The 19,386-nt window shown below is 50.9% G+C and overlaps 1 protein-coding gene across 1 annotated transcript; it reads left to right on the top strand.

The window, feature by feature from the left end:
* Positions 1 to 203: 203 nt before the first annotated feature.
* Positions 204 to 9,228, top strand: LOC147114939 (uncharacterized). Its single transcript, XM_085993070.1, has 2 exons — positions 204 to 1,398; positions 5,093 to 9,228. The coding sequence occupies exon 2, from the start codon at positions 5,107 to 5,109 to the stop codon at positions 6,229 to 6,231; it is 1,125 nt and encodes a 374-aa protein (XP_085849196.1). The 5' UTR covers positions 204 to 1,398; positions 5,093 to 5,106; the 3' UTR covers positions 6,232 to 9,228.
* Positions 9,229 to 19,386: the final 10,158 nt, after the last annotated feature.

Raw genomic sequence — 19,386 nt, 5'->3', positions numbered from 1 at the left:
GAGAGAGCGACTAGGGGGAGGAGAGAGAGCGACTGGGGGGAAGAGAGAGAGCGACTGGGGGGGAAGAGAGTGAGCGACTGGGGGGGAAGAGAGTGAGCGACTGGGGGGGAAGAGAGTGAGCGACTGGGGGGGAAGAGAGAGAGCGACTGGGGGGAAGAGAGAGAGCGACGGGGGGGAAGAGAGAGAGCGACTAGGGGGGAAGAGAGAGAGCGACTGGGGGGGAAGAGAGAGAGCGACTGGTGTAAGATTCGAAATTTTCAGTAACTTAATCACACAAGAAAACAGGGTTAATAAGACAGTTTTATTGACCAAAAGAAGCTTGTACAGAAAAACCTTTGATAAAAAGGGCATACAAAATGGCTGCTGGACCTCGTGATCAGTTTCTGGGACCATTTGATTTCTGTTACTGCAAGCGAGACAGGCTTGTGGATTGAGGACAGTAAGCCCGCGAAAGCCAGTATCGGGAAAACGAAACTCAGGGAACTGAGCATACATATTAATTGGGTTCTAAGTACAGGACAGTTTCAGGTAACAGGATGGGGCCCATCAAGAAATGGGCGGACATTTGAATGAACACTTAAACCCATTTACTGTACAATGGAAAAACCGTTTAACAGCCATCGAGGGCAATCTCCAGACCGATCAATATACGAACCGAGTTACGGTGACAAAGTAAAAGACATTATCGGCCAGGAAGGCCAGTTAAGCTATCACCGGCTCCCGTTGTAAGACAAAGCGCCCCTGCAGAGATTTCTGCCCACCAAAAATATTACAAAGACAGGACTATGATTTGGCGGGAGATAAGACTGTCCCAAAAAGGTATAACTGTGGATTGAAAAGTCCATCAGGGGCTTCGCTTCAGCTTCGCTTCAGATTCACGCTTCGGGACACGCTTCTTCTACCTCTGTAGCTTCGGAATTCAAGTAGGACGCTTCGGGACGGACTCTTCGGTTAAGGCAGCGTGGTCGGTGTTCGGCCAGGCAAGGCTCGGCCACGACGGGAAGACGACAAGGGTGGCCCGGGTACTTTTGTCGGGAGATCATCGACGACCCAGGCCGAAGGAGAAGACACCCTCAGGAAAACCGACGAGCCAGGCTGGAGGGAGAAATAAAAGGACACTCCGGGCCTAGCCCTCCAGGGCCTCAACATACCATTCGACCAGGAACTTTCCCTGTGCAGTTCTGCAACATCACATCGGTGACTGAGTCTTCCATGGGCATCCAGTTCTTAAAGTCACGTCGGTAACGGATTCAGCCATGATGAGCGCTCATCGAGACTGTATCTACTGCTCCATCGCCTGAGAGAAAAACAAACTGCGCCAGAAGGTTCCAAATCCACGTGACGACGCAAAGCTGTGCCAAAAGGCTGCGAACCCCCTCTTTTGCGAATCTGAAAGTGGTGAGCATGATTCCGAGTTCCTCAAGTCGAAACTTAGTTTAGGTCTAGGGGAGGGGGTTAAGGGAAATCGTAATGTGTTTCCCCTTTTACGACGTGCCGTGTGTTCCCCATTTCCATAGAGTTAAGTTTATAGATATGTGCATGATTGTAGTTATTTTAATCTGTGCTTATGACATGTTTTTTACAATGCTGCAAACTGTTTAATAATAAAAGCCTCCATTTCGTGCTATTCAACCTGGTCTATTGAGTTTTTCTCTGCACTACAGTTCCCTGCACCTAAGTCCAAGGTCTAGAACCGTAGGGAAGAGTGGGTCGAACCACTCAAGGGTAATTATTGCACGAAGCCTGGTAGGAGACCAGAACGAACAAGAGAAACCCCCTACAGAGATGGCGACCGCGGCAGGACCTTGGCAGCAGGAATGTAGTGTGTTAGATCAAGGTCTGAATAAACGAAATGTGATGGATGAGAGAATAGCGGATTATGTTTTTGGGAAGGTAAACCTTAAAAACAGTGGATATCTGACCTATTAAGAGATAGCCACCCGCTAGACGCAGCCATCAAGTGGACAGAAAGTAAAGAGCGTAAGAAATCGGTAGAAAAGGCGGTCTGGCTGATGTGTTACAAGAAGCAAGTCCAGCTTTTGGACCAGGTCGTTGTAGCACAGACAGCCCAGATCAAAGGGCTACTTACAGAAGTAGAGGAAAAGGTTGCGGGAGGTCAGAAACTGATTCAATCGCTTAACGCGCTGAATCAGGAACGCCAATCCGCAACTCACCGCCATGAGACCCGGATAGAGTATTTGGAATGTCAGATCATTGAGGCCAAGGCCAGTGAAGGTAGAATGAAAGAGAGGTGTTTCCGCCTAGCTAAGCAGATAGCGACACAGGAGGAAAGAATTTTGGGGGCTAGGGCAGCATATAAGATGGCCATGGAGGATAGGTCTGAGAACACCGATCATAGCGCTTGCCACAGGGAGTTAGAGGACCTGAGAACGGCCCTAGCGAAGGCAAACGGCTTGGTGTGTCTCATAAACCCGCCAGCGAGCCAGATACTGTTAGCCAAGGATTCCAAAAGACCAATTCCACAGGAGGCAGTTAGGGTACCAACCCCCGAGCCCTCAGCACCTCCCGCCTATGATGAGTCTTGGACTCCGGGGGAGGAAACGGTAGAGTTAGACGAAGAGATTCCTGAGGTATAGCAACCCCAGGTAGTAGAGTCGAAGCCGGCACCGATGTGTCCCGCTCGACACCGAAGGCTCGGTCCGGACCAAGCGAATGGCGATGACGGACCCCTCGTGAATCAGATCGTAATGCCCCATAGCGCACGACAGCTAAGGGAAATGATCAGTCACATCCCAAAACTCTCCGAGTCAGGAGATCCCTCCATGCATTTTAGGGACGTGGAGCAAACCGCAGCAGTTAATGACTGCGACGGGGCCGAACTGTCCAAAATGCTCCTGTTCTCCCTGGACAGCTCGCTCCTCCAGTGTCTCCCCGACGAGAGCAAGAGAGGGCGCAAGACGTATGAGGAGGTACGGGACAAGATCCTGGAGATTATAGGGGAGGGTGACGGAACTCCGTTCCTCCGATTGGAAAGGACGGTACAGCTAGAGGGAGAACCCCCACGGGTTTTCGCCGGAAGGTTGTGGCCAGTGTATCAGCGCAGCTGCCCGGGAGGACCGGACTGGAACGCGCTAAATAATGACCAAAGGGCTCATTGGCTCCGGTGTCTGGTCGCCAATTGCTTGCCACCGGTGAGGGAGCAGGCCAAAGCATGGTTTGACCCCACTAACCCCCGCTCCACGGAGGAAGTAATACTTGATCAACTCACAATAAGTTACAGGAACAACAAGAGTAGGGATGTGCCTTCCTCAAAGGGAAAGGTGCATGAGGCAAGGCCAGCAGCTCCTGCCAAAAAGGAATGGCATCAGGAGGGGAATCGCCCTCCCCAAGCCAAGAGCAGTTGCTCCGGGTGTGGGAAGGAAGGTCATTGGCGCCGGGACTGTAAAATTCCCTGGAAGGATTTAAAGGGGAAAACTTCCCCAGCCCCGGCACTAGGAGATGGTGCGGTTGTGGATCCCGCTGCGATTGAGTCAATCATACAGACAATGCGGTCTCTAATGACCTCGCAGGGGAAAATAGCTGTCACCACCGGCCTTGTCGCTCCCGAAACTCCGATCACTGTACCCAAGTGAATAGAGTCGGCGCAGCCCGTCTACCTGTGTCCGCTCCGCTACGATGCATGGAGACGACCCCTCGTAGAGATGGAGGTAGAGGAGGTGAAGGAAACTTATCTGTTGGACACGGGAGCATCGTGCACCATAATCCATGCAGATAACCCCACCACCTCGGCCCTGTCCACCGGGGTCCCATATCGTCTGTTGGGCTTCATGGGCGAAGAACAGGCTGGCGCACATTCCCTTCCCCTCTCCATTCATTTAGGGCCACTCCACACCACGTGGAAGTGTAGCCTGATGAAGTGGGAAGAGGGAGGTGGAACGGAAGTCCTGGGGTCTGATTTCTTGGTGGCCCACGGGATCCACGTGGACCTAAGAAATCATTGTCTCTGGGGAGAGGGTACGAGTGTGAGGGAGGGGGAGAGTGTTAAGGAAACCCCTACGAAGGCGTGGGTTGGCCGGCGAGAAGTAAAATTCTTGGGTCTAACCCTATGCGCTGGCGAGAGAACAGTAGACCAGGAGGATGAGCCGGAATCGGTGCAAAATCCGCCGGTCTGCGACACTCGTACAGTAGAGGTGCCCCGACGTACTAAATGGTTTCACATTAACCAGTGCAAACTGTTTAGATCGGGTGCACAAGGGCCAACAACAGGGGCCAGGTCTGAGGACAAAAATCCTCAGCCTGCGACAGAGTCCCAGACCACACAGGCTGGAACTGTAGCCTGCGTGAAGGGAGGAGTCATCCCAATGGAGTGGGAGGTCTCCCCTCTAATTTGGGATTCGGACGAGGAAGAGCCCGAACAGCTCGACCCCGCCCTTGACCCGATCACGGAGGAGGAAGAGTCAGAGGACGAAGATCCCGCCCTCAACTCAAGCTTAGGGGAGGTAGGGATTGGGGGCGGAGACTCACTGCCTGTAGGGACAGGTGAGGTGGAGTCGGATGTCACAAATCCCAGCCCCGGGGGGGCGGAGCCTGAGGGAGGGGAGCCGGAGCCGGCAGCTGTGGTGGAACCACAGGCTGTGACGGTGAAAGCCCCAACCCCCGGTCCGTCAGCCCTGGGAGCCTCACCCAAGGCAGCCCCTCGTAGGTCGACTCGAACGCCCCAGCCCAGAAAGCATTGGCCAAATTCTCCCTATCTTCCCCAACCTCGGTCCAGAGCAGCCCAAGAAGGGCACGATTCCCGTTTAGCAGCGACAGGCTGCGGGGGATCAAAGCCGAAGGTCAGTGCAGCCCCGCCACAGGGAGCGGCACGCTGCAGCCCTCACAGGAATTAAGTAGGCCGCCCGGAGGAGGGCGGCGCTGTACATAGGTGCTAGGAAATGATAAGTTAAGTTAGGTAGTTGTAATGATAGTTTAACGTGTGTAAAGTTTAAGGTGATGGGGATGTTTAAAAGGTAGTTTTCGGAGTCTGCCCAGTAGGTGTGTTTGTTTGGAAGCGGGGTCAGAGGACCCGCGCGTCCGTTTAATTAAGCCAGCACCTATTGGGAGCCTGGCTACATCATCTTATCGGTTACAGAAACCAGGGATACAATGGAGAGGATTCTCGTGATACTCGTGGCGATCGGGTGCGGGCTGGCCTACCGGGGCTGCACCAAGGACGTCATCATGTTTGGATGTTCCGGGGACACAGCCCCCATCACGACGGATGGGACGGGGAAGCGAGAGGTTGAGGAAACCGCCACCTATTTCCACCAAGGGAGATGGCCAGGATGGCTGGGGACGAATTCTACGGAATACTCCAGCAATTTCGGTTTCGCCTACCAAGAGACTTCGTTAATGTGCCCCCGGGTGAGGATCCTTGCACCCAGAGTCAGCGTTACCGTGGGAAAGAGGATCTGTTTGGTGTGTAATGGGAGCGTACCGCTAAGTAGATGGTGGTGGTTACAAAAGCTGGGAAAGGACATGAAGAACTCTACTATCGAGTGGGAACGACTGGGTTACAATACCCATCGGACAATTATGGGGACTCACGGACAATTACGTGTGTGTTGGGACAAATGGTGGGAACCAGATGAAGGCATATATGTCTGTATGTGGGGTTCAAAACGCGTTTGCCCCAAGGGCGTATCCATCTTTTTCCAGAGGCAGTGGCAGGATGAAGGAAAGGGGATGAGATGGGATGTCAGCACTCGGGCGTGCGCAGTCCCATACTCCCCGATTCCGGTAAACGCCACTGAACTCATCACCCGCCCACGCAAGCCCCTGCCCATGATTCCGGTAGCGCTAGCCCAGAGGGAAGGGTGCCCCGCCACCACAAAGGGACCCGGGAATGGTTTAGTATTGGTACCCACCGGTCAGGTGCTGTACCAAGGGGTACACTACGCGGTGGCCTCAGTGATTTTAAACCTCACTGAGGTACGATTGCCGGAGTGGTGTCCCAGGGAAACGGAACAATTGTACCAGGTCCTGTTAACTCGAATGTTCAGACAATTTTACGAGTTTGACTTTGCCGACATCGACAAAGCCAAATTGTACACCACACCACAGGAAGTTTTGGATCGGGTAGGGAGGCAAAGAAGGGGTACTGTAAATGACATTTTCACTGCTTTTAACACCGGAACATCTGTTGTCAACGCTCTAGACAACGTGGAGCTGCAGACACAGATCAATGGTTTAAAAGCCCAGTTGAGGAACATACTAACAGACGAAAATTAGGTAGTGGGTTCTGAGCTACATGAGGACCAAGCCATGACACTACACTTAAAAGAAATAATTGCTGAGCTGGAGAAACACGCTAGAACGGTAAATGCGCTCATAAAGGAGGATCGGAATGCGTCCGATCAGGCTGCGCAGAACGAGGCCTGTGTGCTATACGGGGCGTGGTTACTGGGTGAGGGCCGCAGTAATCTGGAGGATTTGAAACAAGGTTTGGTCCCGTCCTGGATCAGCAACAAGCACTTGCAAGCGCTCCACCCCTTTGAGAATGCATTAAGCCCGTGCCAGCTCAGACTAGCTGCAGAGGCGTACCCAGTCCCAGTGGACTGCGGACGCTCAAACCACACTATTATGGGAATAGTGGTAAGGATGCCGGTGTTGGGTCCCGCAGCAAAGCCCGCCCCGGTATACAGGGTGGAGAACATTGGAGTCATCCAGGGGGGTGCGCACATTCGTTACGCAGTGGTCCCGCCTTACGTCATCAGATGGGAGCGTACGATGACAGGCACTGACCTCTCAGGGTGTCGTAGCCGGGGAGCACACATCATCCTGTGTCCCCAGCACTTGAATGCCTTTTCGAAACCACAGTGCGGGTTCAGAGCCGCTAGCGCGAAGCCGATAAATTGCACCATGGAGGCAATGGCAAAGGACCATGTGCCCCCGCAGGTGGCATATATCGGAGGTGGGACATACTGTGTCACCACTGCAGCGCCTCACTACCGCCACGGACAGCACGAGTGGTGTCCGGTCAGTGACAGCAGTTTCTGTTTTAAACCCAGGGCTGAAGTTCAAGTGGCACAACAATAGATTGTCCCCATTCCTGCACCCTCCACCGTTCACCTCACTGTAAAAGAGAATTTCACAGACTTGCAGCGATTCGTCGCACATTTTGGTTATGTCATTCCCCCTCTCCCCGAACACCTCACCAAGATTCTAAAAGCCGTTATAGTTTCACAGAAACATTTTTACACACTGGAGCAGAAGACTTTAGAGATAGGAAAAGACATATTGGACATAGTCATCCCACCATGGTGGGACCTGTTCACCAATATAGAGATCCCAGCCTGGATTAGAATAGCATCCCACATCCTAGTAATGTGTCAGGTTTTAATTGTAATATTTTTATTGTTCGTGCATTGCAAGAGAGGCAAACACCTCCAGAGGCACGAGAACACAGGAGAATGGAGAGAACGCTATGTGCGAGTGGGGGAAGAGGACACCCCAGTGTAAGCGGCTAGTATTAGAAGTTAAAGCATCCCTCCATTTTTGAGATTTCAGCCACTGCATGATTTAAGTGTGTGAATACTGTTGTGTTATAGCCGTTGGTAAGTTTTTTGTTTTGTTTGATTAATAAAAGGTGTATGCAGGTGGCGCAAGGGGCATTGGCCCCCTTCACATCTGAAAGATGAATGTGTTATAGTGTAAGATAATACTGCCTATGATTGTCCAACAGTTTACACAAGGTAATTTTTTTGAAATGGGAACTGCATGTGTCGTGAGGGCCGTAGATAGTTAATTACCAGGAATGTTTGGATGTGAGGAATGAGGGAAAATTTGCTCACCAAGGATTATTGATACTTTAAGCAAGCTATCAGTATCACAGGGGGGACTGTAAGATTCGAAATTTTCAGTAACTTAATCACACAAGAAAACAGGGTTAATAAGACAGTTTTATTGACCAAAAGAAGCTTGTACAGAAAAACCTTTGATAAAAAGGGCATACAAAATGGCCGCCGGACCTCGTGATCAGTTTCTGGGACCATTTGATTTCTGTTACTGCAAGCCAGACAGGCTTGTGGATTGAGGACAGTAAGCCCGCGAAAGCCAGTATCGGGAAAACGAAACTCAGGGAACTGAGCATACATATTAATTGGATTCTAAGTACAGGACAGTTTCAGGTAACAGGATGGGGCCCATCAAGAAATGGGCGGACATTTGAATAAACACTTAAACCCATTTACTGTACAATGGAAAAACCGTTTAACAGCCATCAAGGGCGATCTCCAGACTGATCAATATACGAACCGAGTTACGGTGACAAAGTAAAAGACATTATCGGCCAGGAAGGCCAGTTAAGCTATCACCGGCTCCCGTTGTAAGACAAAGCACCCCTGCAGAGATTTCTGCCCACCAAAAATATTACAAAGACAGGACTATGATTTGGCGGGAGATAAGACTGTCCCAAAAAGGTATAACTGTGGATTGAAAAGTCCATCAGGGGCTTCGCTTCAGCTTCGCTTCAGATTCATGCTTCGGAACACGCTTCTTCTACCTCGGTAGCTTCGGAATTCGAGTAGGACGTTTCGGGATGGACTCTTCGGTTAAGGCAGCGTGGTCGGTGTTCGGCCAGGCAAGGCTCGGCCACGACGGGAAGACGACAAGGGTGGCCCGGGTACTTTTGTCGGGAGATCATCGACGACCCAGGCCGAAGGAGAAGACACCCTCAGGAAAACCGACGAGCCAGGCCGGAGGGAGAAATAAAAGGACACTACGGGCCTAGCCCTCCAGGGCCTCAACATACCATTCGACCAGGAACTTTCCCTGTGCAGTTCTGCAACATCACATCGGTGACTGAGTCTTCCATGGGCATCCAGTTCTTAAAGTCACGTCGGTAACGGATTCAGCCATGACAAGCGTTCATCGAGACTGTATCTACTGCTCCATCGCCTGAGAGAAAAACAAACTGCGCCAGAAGGTTCCAAATCCACGTGACGACGGAAAGCTGTGCCAAAAGGCTGCGAACCCCCTCTTTTGCGAATCTGAAAGTGGTGAGCATGATTCCGAGTTCCTCAAGTCGAAACTTAGTTTAGGTCTAGGGGAGGGGGTTAAGGGAAATCATAATGTGTTTTCCCTTCTACGACGTGCCGTGTGTTCCCCATTTCCATAGAGTTAAGTTTATAGATATGTGCATTATTGTCGTTATTTTAATCTGTGCTTATGACATATATTTTACAATGCTGCAAACTGTTTAATAATAAAAGCCTCCATTTCGTGCTATTCAACCTGGTCTATTGAGTTTTTCTCTGCACTACAGTTCCCTGCACCTAAGTCCAAGGTCTAGAACCGTAGGGAAGAGTGGGTCGAACCACTCAAGGGTAATTATTGCACGAAGCCTGGTAGGAGACCAGAACGAACAAGAGAAACCCCCTACACTGGGGGGGAAGAGAGAGAGCGACTGGGGGGGAAGAGAGAGAGCGACGGGGGGGAAGGTGGCCCGATGGACCCCTCTGAAGGAAGGAAGAAGGTAAGCTCTCCCTCCCTGTCCCACCCCCTCACTCTTTCCCTCCCTGTCCCACCCCCTCACTCTTTCCCTCCCTCACCCTCTCCCTCCCCCGTCTCTCCCTGCTTTACTCTCCCTCCCCCTCTCCTCACGCTCTCCCTCCCTCCCCCTCTCTCTCTCCCTCCCCCTGTCTCTCCCTGCTTTACTCTCTCTCCCTCCCTCCCCCTCCCCCTCCCCCCTCTCCTCCCCCCACCCTCTCTCGCTCCCCTCCCCCCACCCTCTCTCGTTCCCCTCCACCCACCCTCTCTCGCTCCCCCCACCCTCCCTCGCTCCCCCCACCCTCTCTCAGTCCCCCCACCCTCTCTCGCTCCCCCCACCATCTCTCACCCCCACCCTCTCTCCCCTCCCCCCACCCTTTCTCCCCTCCCCCCACCCTCTCTCCCCTCCCCCACCCTCTTTCCCCTCCCCCTCACCCTCTCTCCCCTCCCCCCACCCTCTCTCCCCTCTCCCCACTCTCTCTCCCCTCCCCCCACCCTCTCTCTCTCCCCTCCCCCCACCCTCTCTCTCTCCCCTCCCCCCACCCTCTCTCTCTCCCCTCCCCCCACCCTCTCTCTCCCCTCCCCCACCCTCACTCTCTCCCCTCCCACCACCCTCTCTCTCTCCCCTCCCCCCACCCTTAATCTCTCTCCCCTCCCCCCACCCTCTCTCTCTCCCCTCCCCCACCCTCTCTCTCTCCCCCCACCCTCTCTCTCTTCCCTCTCCTTCCTTGCCCCTCTCCCCCCTCCCTCCCTGCCCCTCTCCCTCTCCCTATCCTCTCCCTCTCCTCCCTCCCTATTTCTCTGTCTCTCTGACGTCTGTTCCCCTCTGCCGCTCTCAGTTTTTCTTCTGCCGTTTTTTGTCTGCGAGCTCGCCGGCCGCTCAGGCTCTGTATGGAAATCATCTTGGCGCCGGTGCCCGATTTGCTACTCCAGGCCCCGCCGTCCGCCCACTCCCCGGGGCAAGGTAAGAGCCAGGCTCCGGCCCCGGCCCCACACCCACACCGCCAGGGATCAGCACCCGGGGAACCCGCCCGCCGCCCAACGTGAACAAAGACCTTCCTCACCTGTCACGGAGTTGAAGTCTCCGAAAGCGGCCACGGTGCCCCGGGCCTCTTCCCCCGCACATTCAGGAGGCGCGGGGAAGAGAGAGAGAGCGACAGACTGGGGGTGGAGAGACTGGGGGGGGGAGAGTTAGATGCCGCCGCGCACCTGCTCCGCGGAGCTCTGTGCCGCCACCGCCGCACCAGCCTTTACTAAGATGGCAGCAGTAGCGGCGCTCGGCTGTGGCCCGCCCCTCCAGCCTTCACAAAGATGGCGGCAATCGGGGGCCGCTTGTTGACTGGGGCCGGGAGGTGCCTAGCTTGGGCGTGGGTGCGGAGGAGAGGCCGAGGCTTCGAGGCCTACAAAAACGGTGAAAGGTAGGAAAATTATAGAGGTTAGAGAAAAGATGTACAAATTAATTAACTTTTTTTAAAAACAATTTGTGTTTTAAAAGCAACTTTTTTTTTTGTTGGAAATGTAGATTTGAAAAGAAACACGCAGAAAGCAGGAAAAAGAAATGAAAAGTTTGGAATCAAGATGGCGGCGACTCACCTCGGTTCAGAACGATAAGGCCCGCCCACACACGCACCGATTGGTCGACCGTCAGGTCACCGAAGCGTAGGATTGGTCAATCGTCCCATCACTCGACTGTAGGAGGGCCCGCCCGCACGCGCCAGGAACCCAGCGTACGATTGGTCGACCTCGACGTCACTTTATTGCTAATGAGCGAATAATGAGATGCTAATGAGCGGAATTTTGAACGTTTTTTGGATACCGTGGGCGCAATTTTTGTCCGGCCGAAACGTAAATACGCTTACGACCGTTTTGGAATGGTAAGCTTTCTTTTGATGTAACGCACGTGTAGGTATGCTCTATAATTTTCGAGTGTATAGCCGGACAGACACACACCGAAGGACAGACAGACAGACAGACAGACAGACAGATGTATCCGTTTGTATATATATAGATGGATGTCATTTCTAATAAAGTATAATTTTTGCTTCATGATGCTAGAATATAGAGTTTTAAAATTACCTTCAGTATCAGTACATATTAATCAACAGAGGTAGTATAATTTCAGGTTTGCATTAAAACATTAGAAACTGTCTCCCGTTAGCATTGCTAAAACAGTGATAAGGTAACAACCTTTTATTTGCTTGCATTTTGTCCTTCAGGAAATAAGCTCAGCCCTTCCCTCTTTGATTATTGCTCTTTAAATGCATGAACAAAGAGGTATTACTTTACTGCACTTCCCAGACCTCAAGTTTCGGACCAAAGGGAGAAGTTGAATTTGCTTAATTTAAAGAACAAATTGAAATATTCTTAATAGACCTAAACCCACTGCAACGAAATGCACAGCTTAAAAGATTTCAACTTAAGTGTGTTCAGCCGATTGACAGCAGCAATGACGTATTTTCAAATGAACTGATTGTAATGATTCACTGAAGCAGCTTGTGTGTCCCTCTGCACAATAAACACAGGGAATATGTTTGAAAGTCCATTAGTGCTGAATACATAAACTATTCTTGACATGAATTTAGACTAAGATGCATATTTAGCCAGTGCCACCAGGGTAAATATATTAGGATTAAATTAAAGGATTATATGTGAAAAGGCAGATAAAACAATGAAAAGAAAATTCTATTAACCCTAAAGAAACAACTAATTTCCTCCGAGGTCTAAAAAGACATAAAACACGTTATATTGCCAAAATTAATATATTATACAAATTAATGGATTTTTGATTCAGTCTCTGGTGACAGGAAAAACATATACAAAGTTTATCACTGCCATAAATCATTTACTTATCAGTAAATATTAAACTGTCATATTTCAAAGAAAAATACCTGAAAATGCTGGAAATCTAAAACTACAGCAGAAAATGCTGGTGATACTCGGTAGGTCAATCAGCAGCTGCAAACAGTAAAGGCAGAGTAATATTTGGGTGCAGGATTCTTCAGCTTTACATGCTCATTCTTGAACCCGAAATGTGGCCTTATCTTTTCTCTTTCCAGATGCTGCCCAATCTGCTGTATATCTCCAACATTATCTATCATATTTAATGGTTGTGTTTGTCCTTAATAAATAAAAAATCCCCAAAACTTCTTTAAAAAAGTGTCCCAAAAGTAGAAGAAAATATATCAATTCAACTTGATAAAGGGTTTTGACCGAAACGTTGACTCTAATTTCTCTCCACGGATGTTGCCTGGCCTGCTGAGTTTTTCCAGCATTTTCTGTTGTTATTTCAATTCAACTATGTTGTAATTTGTTACCCAGACCAGTATTGTCAAAGATACATCAGCTTTTAAATATTGCACGCTATTGCAAAACTCCAACAAATTCTGTGACTCAGTTATAATTTACTTCTAGAATATTTTCTTCAGCACAACTCCCTGTGTGTACAGTGAATATTCTCAAAGCCAATCACCCATTTTGAGTGTATATAGAACCCAAATGATTTGCTAAATTGTGTTATTAAAATTTATAAAGAGCACATAACATTTAAGCCTGTCTAACATAATTACATTAACTGCACTCTTGATGTATTGGGCAATTATAATAACAATCCTTTCATCACCCACTTTTACCTTTCTGATGTAGAACTTGGACAATGTTATAAGAATTGCAGGTTGTGTAATGTTTCTGATGACATAAGGGCCTAGAAATTCGGGGGTGTAGCGCTGGCATTTAAGGCCTGTTTTGAAGGAAAAATGGCGGCCGCCTTGCTTTCACCTGCTTCCAACTCACATGGGAGGTCAACGTGAGTAAAGGCTTCAGCAAATGCCATATCCCACCATCTGCACCACAAGCCTCACACACTGTTTAATGCACCATACCCCCATCACTCACCTACCAACAATCTCTACCTAGCACCACTCATACCTCACAATCATGGCTTCACTTCACCCTCACAACCTTACCACAGCTGCAACACTCACACTCACATCTCACACCTTGCACACATTGACAGTTATTCAACTATGGCATGCATATCACCTAAACACATTGCACCACACTCACTGATACATTTGCCTTTATCTTGTAGGCCAAGGTGACTCATAACAGCCAGGAGCAGCGGCTGACAGGAGGCGGCCAAGCTGCTTTACAGGCCTTGAGCCAACTGGAGGAGAGTGCTCAACATCATTGGCGGGGAAGTCACCGAGGCCGTGGCAAAGGGTGAAGTTGAAGCCCTTGGGGACAGTAATGGTCTGGTCATTCCTAATCCTTCTTCTCACATCCCACTTGCCCCTCATCCCACAATTTCTTCTCACTTACAAGCTGCTGATGGTGTATGCCTGGATATCTTGCTTCCCCCAATCCCTCCCCTCACCAAAATATGACTGTTGTGCCTTTCTGCTTTCAGATAACCACAAAGTGCCAGCAGAGCAGCCTGCCTCCCAAGTCATGGAGGACAGTGGAGATGAAGAAGAAGGCACAGCATCACTCCATCGGACACTCGCAGACACCAGCTCAGAAACTGGCACTGCTCGGAATTTAGAGGGTAGTATAGAAGCGGGATCTGCACATGGTGCAGCACTAGGCACGAGTGGGCTGCAGCAAGGTCAGGGGAAAAGGGTAGCTCGGGGGCCAGGTCCTCGGAGCGTGAGTTTGCACACGAGTTCTGCTGCACAGGATTCAGATGATGACCTCGATGGGGTGGCTTTCAGAAGAAGGGTGATAGCCATGCACACAGAAGTCCGAGGTACAATGGCAAGCCTGCCAGAGAGCCTCTTGTCAGTGCCAAGGAGCATGGAGGAGTCCGCCTCCAACATTGGACGGGGCTTTGCACAGAACTTGGAGCCCATGATTTCCAGGCTGAAAATAATCGATAACTCCAGGAGAGACCTTGTGGACTCAGCCTTGATGCTGCGTTTGATTGCCGATGTCGCGGCTTCCATTGCAGCACAGGTGGAAGCGACCCAACAGATTGCTAGGAATGTTGAGGCTCCGCCCCGGGGAAGTAGCAGTGGGTCTGTGGAGCAGGAACCTGCTGTCCTCGCTCAGTATGACAGCATTCCTACTCCCACCACTGCCACTCGGCCATTGCCATTGCCGCTGCCTGCCAGCCAGCCAGTCAAGACTGCTGCTGCCCAAGCTGAGGTGGTGCAGTCTACAGTCGGGCCTTCTAGGTCCACAGCTGGTCGAGGTCATCCTGCAAGACCATCTGTAGTCTCCCCCACCAAAGCTCAGCAGCCTTCCACCAGCCATGCTGCAGCCACTGGGGGATCACTGCGTAGGAGCACTAGAGTAGGAAAGGGCACACGTGCGACAGGCACTGACGGATTGCATAATGGTGATTAGTTGATGTTGTACTTTTAATTGAATACTTAAAAATGTATTAATTATGTTAGAAATGTTTGTTTCGTGGTGGCTTTCATTTCAGCTTTGTGCCCAGGAAGACACTGTGATGTTCTGTGACATAGGAATGGTATGATGGGGATGTGGTTGTTGGGGATGTGGTGCGCAACGGGGATCTGGGGTTTCATTCATTGGAATAGGTGTCTGATGAGGCACTCACAGGCAGCCCATCTGGAAGGAGGATTTGCTGCCTGTCTCCTCCCTTCCTCCTTGTCCTCCTCCTCTCCTTCTTTTTCCTCCTGAGGTAGTCCCACAATCCCTGCTGGCAAAGTCTGTGCCCACATGATGGCCAAGTTGTGAAGCATGCAGCAGACCACCACAAATTGTAACACACTGTCCGGCCAGTACTGGAGGTCTCCTCCCGAGCAGTCAAGGCAGGGCAACCGCTGCTTCAGCAGCCCAATGATCTGTTCGATTATGTTCCTCATGGCAGCATGAGATTGCAAAGGGGAGTCATCAGCCAGGTGCAGAGTGGATAGTCCTTGTCACCGAGCAGCCAGCCTCGGGTCTGACGTGGTGGCTGGAAGATTGCTGGCACACCGGACTGACGCAGGATGAAGTCAGCATGACTGCTGCCAGGATAGCGGGCATTGACCATCAGGATGCACTGGGTGTGGTCGCACAACAACTGCACAGTAAGTGAGTGGTAGCCTTTGTGGTTATGGAACATCTCAGGATTGGCATACGGTGCCTGCAAAGCCACGTGGGTGCAGTCGATGTTGCCATGCATCTTGGGTAAGCCTGCTACCCTGGCAAAGCCACATACACGTTCGTCCTGATTCTCCCTGTTCAGAGAGAAGACAGCATAGTCCCTTCTCCTGGTGTAGAGAGCCTCAGTGACCTCCCAGATGCAACGAACTGGGAGATGTTAGCCAAGTCTCCTGCTGCAGACTGGAACAATCTGTTGGCGAATAAATTGAGGGCCACGGTGACCTTGAGGGCCACTGGGAGAGCCGTGGTCGCCCTGCTCTCAGGATGCAGATCTGGTTGCAGGAGGTGGCAGAGTTCTGTGACCACCTCCTTGGTGAAGCAGAGCCTCCTAATACACTGCTCCTCGTGTAAGTGGAGTTAAGAGAAGTGCTCTCTGAAAACCATAGGTGGTAAGGTCTCCTGTTGAGAGCCGTTTTGGCTCTCCTCCTCCTCCCTCTGTGCAAATCATCTCCTCTTCTTCGCTAACTCTGCTCCCTGTCCCGAAGATACTCGGGTGTGAGGGAGGTGACCAGTAGAACCCCCATGACTGTGAGCAAGTGTTGTGAGCAGAAGCCTTTAAATAAGAATGAAAGTGTTCTCCAATTGCACCAACACTACCTGTAACCTTAGGAACTTTAAGCAAGTTTAGAAAGCTGCTAGAATTGCAGAAAGTTACACAAAGCCAGTCAAACTAAAAAACCATGTCAGCTGCAAGTTGTTGCTGATGATTCTTTGAAATAGCGCTGCTGGAGGCTTCTTCCTGCTTGTGAATGCTTGGTTAGCTGGTCGTAATTAACACAGGTTGGTAAGTGGAGCAGCGAATGCAAAAATGGAAGATGGAGCATCAGGTGAGCATTGCACGCTCACCGACGTCACGATCTGCATAATCTACATATTCCCAGCGAGTGTGAACATTGGCAGAGCGGCCGCCCAGCCGAAAATGACAGACACCACGGGACCTGCCGGCAGCAGGCGGAAGTGAGGTGGCCAGTACTTTTTTTCCACAATGGGCCTTAATGGCCGGCGCTAACACCTCCAATTCTGATCCCGCCATTAACCCACCTCCACGCAACTTTGCCAGAGGCGGGCTTGCAGAGTCAGTTTCTGTCGCACCTCCAGGCGGCGGGATAAACCCTTAAGGCACTTAACTACCACTTAACTACCTCTATAATCCCATTTTGAGAGGCCTTTCAAATTTTGCCACATTTCCAGTGTGCTGCACGTCTCTCCTGAAACACGCCAGCTAATCCTGTTGGGTTCACAAGTGGCTGGCTTCCTAACAGCTGCAGCTCTGCCATAAAAACAGAGCTCTCACCAAGGATCAGTTGCAGGTGGCAGAACTTTGTTTTTTCTGGTCTTGGAGAACTTTTTGCATGTCCACTGATCTTGGAATTGGTGAAGCTGAGATCCATCTCCACTGTGACCTCCTGGGATAACCCTCTTCCCACATTGACTGAGCACTTCCTCAACTGAGGTATCTACCAGTAGCATGGGAACCATTTATTTCCTTTCATCCTGGTCCTCAGATTTGGAGGACGAGCAGCCGCGGCAGCAGCAGCAGCAGAACCAGGCACAACAGCAACACCAACAGCAGCAACAACAGGAGCGCCAACCTGCTGCTCACCCACCTGATGGTGCACAGGGCAGAAGGCACCAGCGCAGGGAAGTACGTCACCGCAGGAGATACCCCCAAAACAGGGTTTACAGGATGAGGATGAGCTTCCTCAACATGAGTGAGCAGCAGTGCCAAAGGAGGCTGAGACTTTCACGAGAGGTAGTCGGTGACATCTGCGCAATGCTGCACCAACACCTGGAGCCCAGTGGAGCGGGTGAACACCTCTTACCAGTGTCTGTGAAAGTCACCACCGCACTCAAATAGTTTGCTTCAGGCTCCTTTCAGGGATCTTCAGCAGACATCAGCGGCATCTCCCAGTCGGCCGCACACACTTGCATCACGCAGGTTACCGATGCCCTCTTTGCAAAGGCCCACAATTACACCCACTTCTCCACGGATCAAGCAAGTATAACCATGCATGTGGTTGGCTTTGCAAATATGGCAGACTTGCCAAAGGTGCAGGGCGTCGTAGACTGCACACATGTGGCCCTTAAGACACCCCATCACAACCCAATTCTTTTTGTCAACCGCAAGGGCTTCCACTCCCTCAACCTGCAGCTGGTGTGTAACCACAAGAAGGACATTTTGCATGTTTGTGCCAAGTACCCTGGCAGTTGCCATTACTCGTTCATCCTGCGGCAGTCTAGTGTGCCTCCGCTCTTCAGTACGCCAAACCAACTTTGCAGATGGCTACTTGGAGACAAGGGCTATCCCCTGAAGACACCGGTCAGGAGGCCATCCAACGAAGCTGAGGAGCGCTACAACTCCAGCCACATTTCGACCAGATTCCTTATCAAGCAAACCATCGGCTTGCTGAAGATGCGATTCAGATGCCTTGATAGATCAGGTGGAGCCCTGCAGTACTCAGCAGCCAGGGTCTCCAGAATCATCGTGGTCTGCTGTACACTGCACAACATTGCACGGCATCGTGGCTTGCAGCTGCCTGAGGAACAATTGGCTCAGTGCATAGCCTCCTCAGATGAGGAGGAGGAGAATGAGAATGAAGACCCTACGGATGCGCATCAACCAGTTGTAGCAGCACGCAAGTACATTGCTGCCCGGGATGCAAGGGATGCACTCATCTTGGCCAGATTTGCTTAAGTTGCCCATTCAAACACATGTGCCTGGCACCTTCTTACCACACCATAGCCTGGCACCTTCTTACCACACCATAGACAATGGACAAGAACCTGTGGCTTCCTATCACTCTGACCACCATCAAGACAAAGACAATTTGCCCTGAGTCCTCAATGTGGAACTTCCATTTCCGAAATGACTGAGCCCAGAACTTCAACAGTTTGCCATCACTTCATCATTTTAATACATTGACTAAAGGATGGCATTTAACAATTAAACACAACTGAACACCCAAGTGACTACCCTTGTGACTACTTGTGCATTATCTTCCTCTTACGCATGCTCCTACGTGGTGCTTCCCCTGTGGCTTCAGCAGATGTGTCGGCCCCTTGCTCACTCTCATGCTGCTCCTGCCTCGACACCTTTGGCGAGCATCCTCTGAGGTTGTGAGTCTGCTCCTCCTGCAGCTGTGCAGGGGCTGAGATGCCCATCTCAGTTAGAAAGAAGAAACATAGAAAAATAGAAGCAGGAGTAGGCCATTCGACCCTTCGAGCCTGCTCTGCCATTCAATATGATCATGGCTGATCCTCTATCTCAATACCATATTCCCGCTCTCTCCCCATACCCCTTGACGCCTTTTGCATCTAGAAATCTATCTATCTCCTTCTTAAATATATTCAGTGATTGGCCTCCACAGCCTTCTGTATAGAAACATAGAAAAATATGAGCAACATAGAAAAATAGGAGTTGGGTGAGGACTCTGGTGGGGCTCTGCCCGAGGGCTCCGCAGTGGCCTGGGAGTGTGAGCGCTTGGAGAGGAGCCTCCACTTCCTTGTTCTCTGCCATCAACATCCCTCTCATGGGTCAGCCCCACTTCAGAGCTAGCAAGTGGCTTAACAGCACCTTGCTGCACATCAGGGGGGCCGTGAGGACCTGTTTCTGCACTGGCAGTCCTACTCCAGAGGACTTCCATGAAGGTCTGGTTTCTCTGATCAATAGCTGTCCATCACTCCTCCAGAGATGTCAGTCTATTCTGAACATTCACCATGTTTTCCACACTCTGGCGAGTTAGCTCCTCCATGGCCATAGCCATCCTCTCCTCTACCGTAGCCATC

This window comes from Somniosus microcephalus, chromosome 7 (genome assembly GCF_052327205.1).
Source record: "Somniosus microcephalus isolate GS21.2 chromosome 7, FLI_Smic_1.0, whole genome shotgun sequence".
NCBI lineage: Eukaryota > Metazoa > Chordata > Chondrichthyes > Squaliformes > Somniosidae > Somniosus > Somniosus microcephalus.
This window is presented reverse-complemented; position numbering and strand designations above follow the sequence as displayed.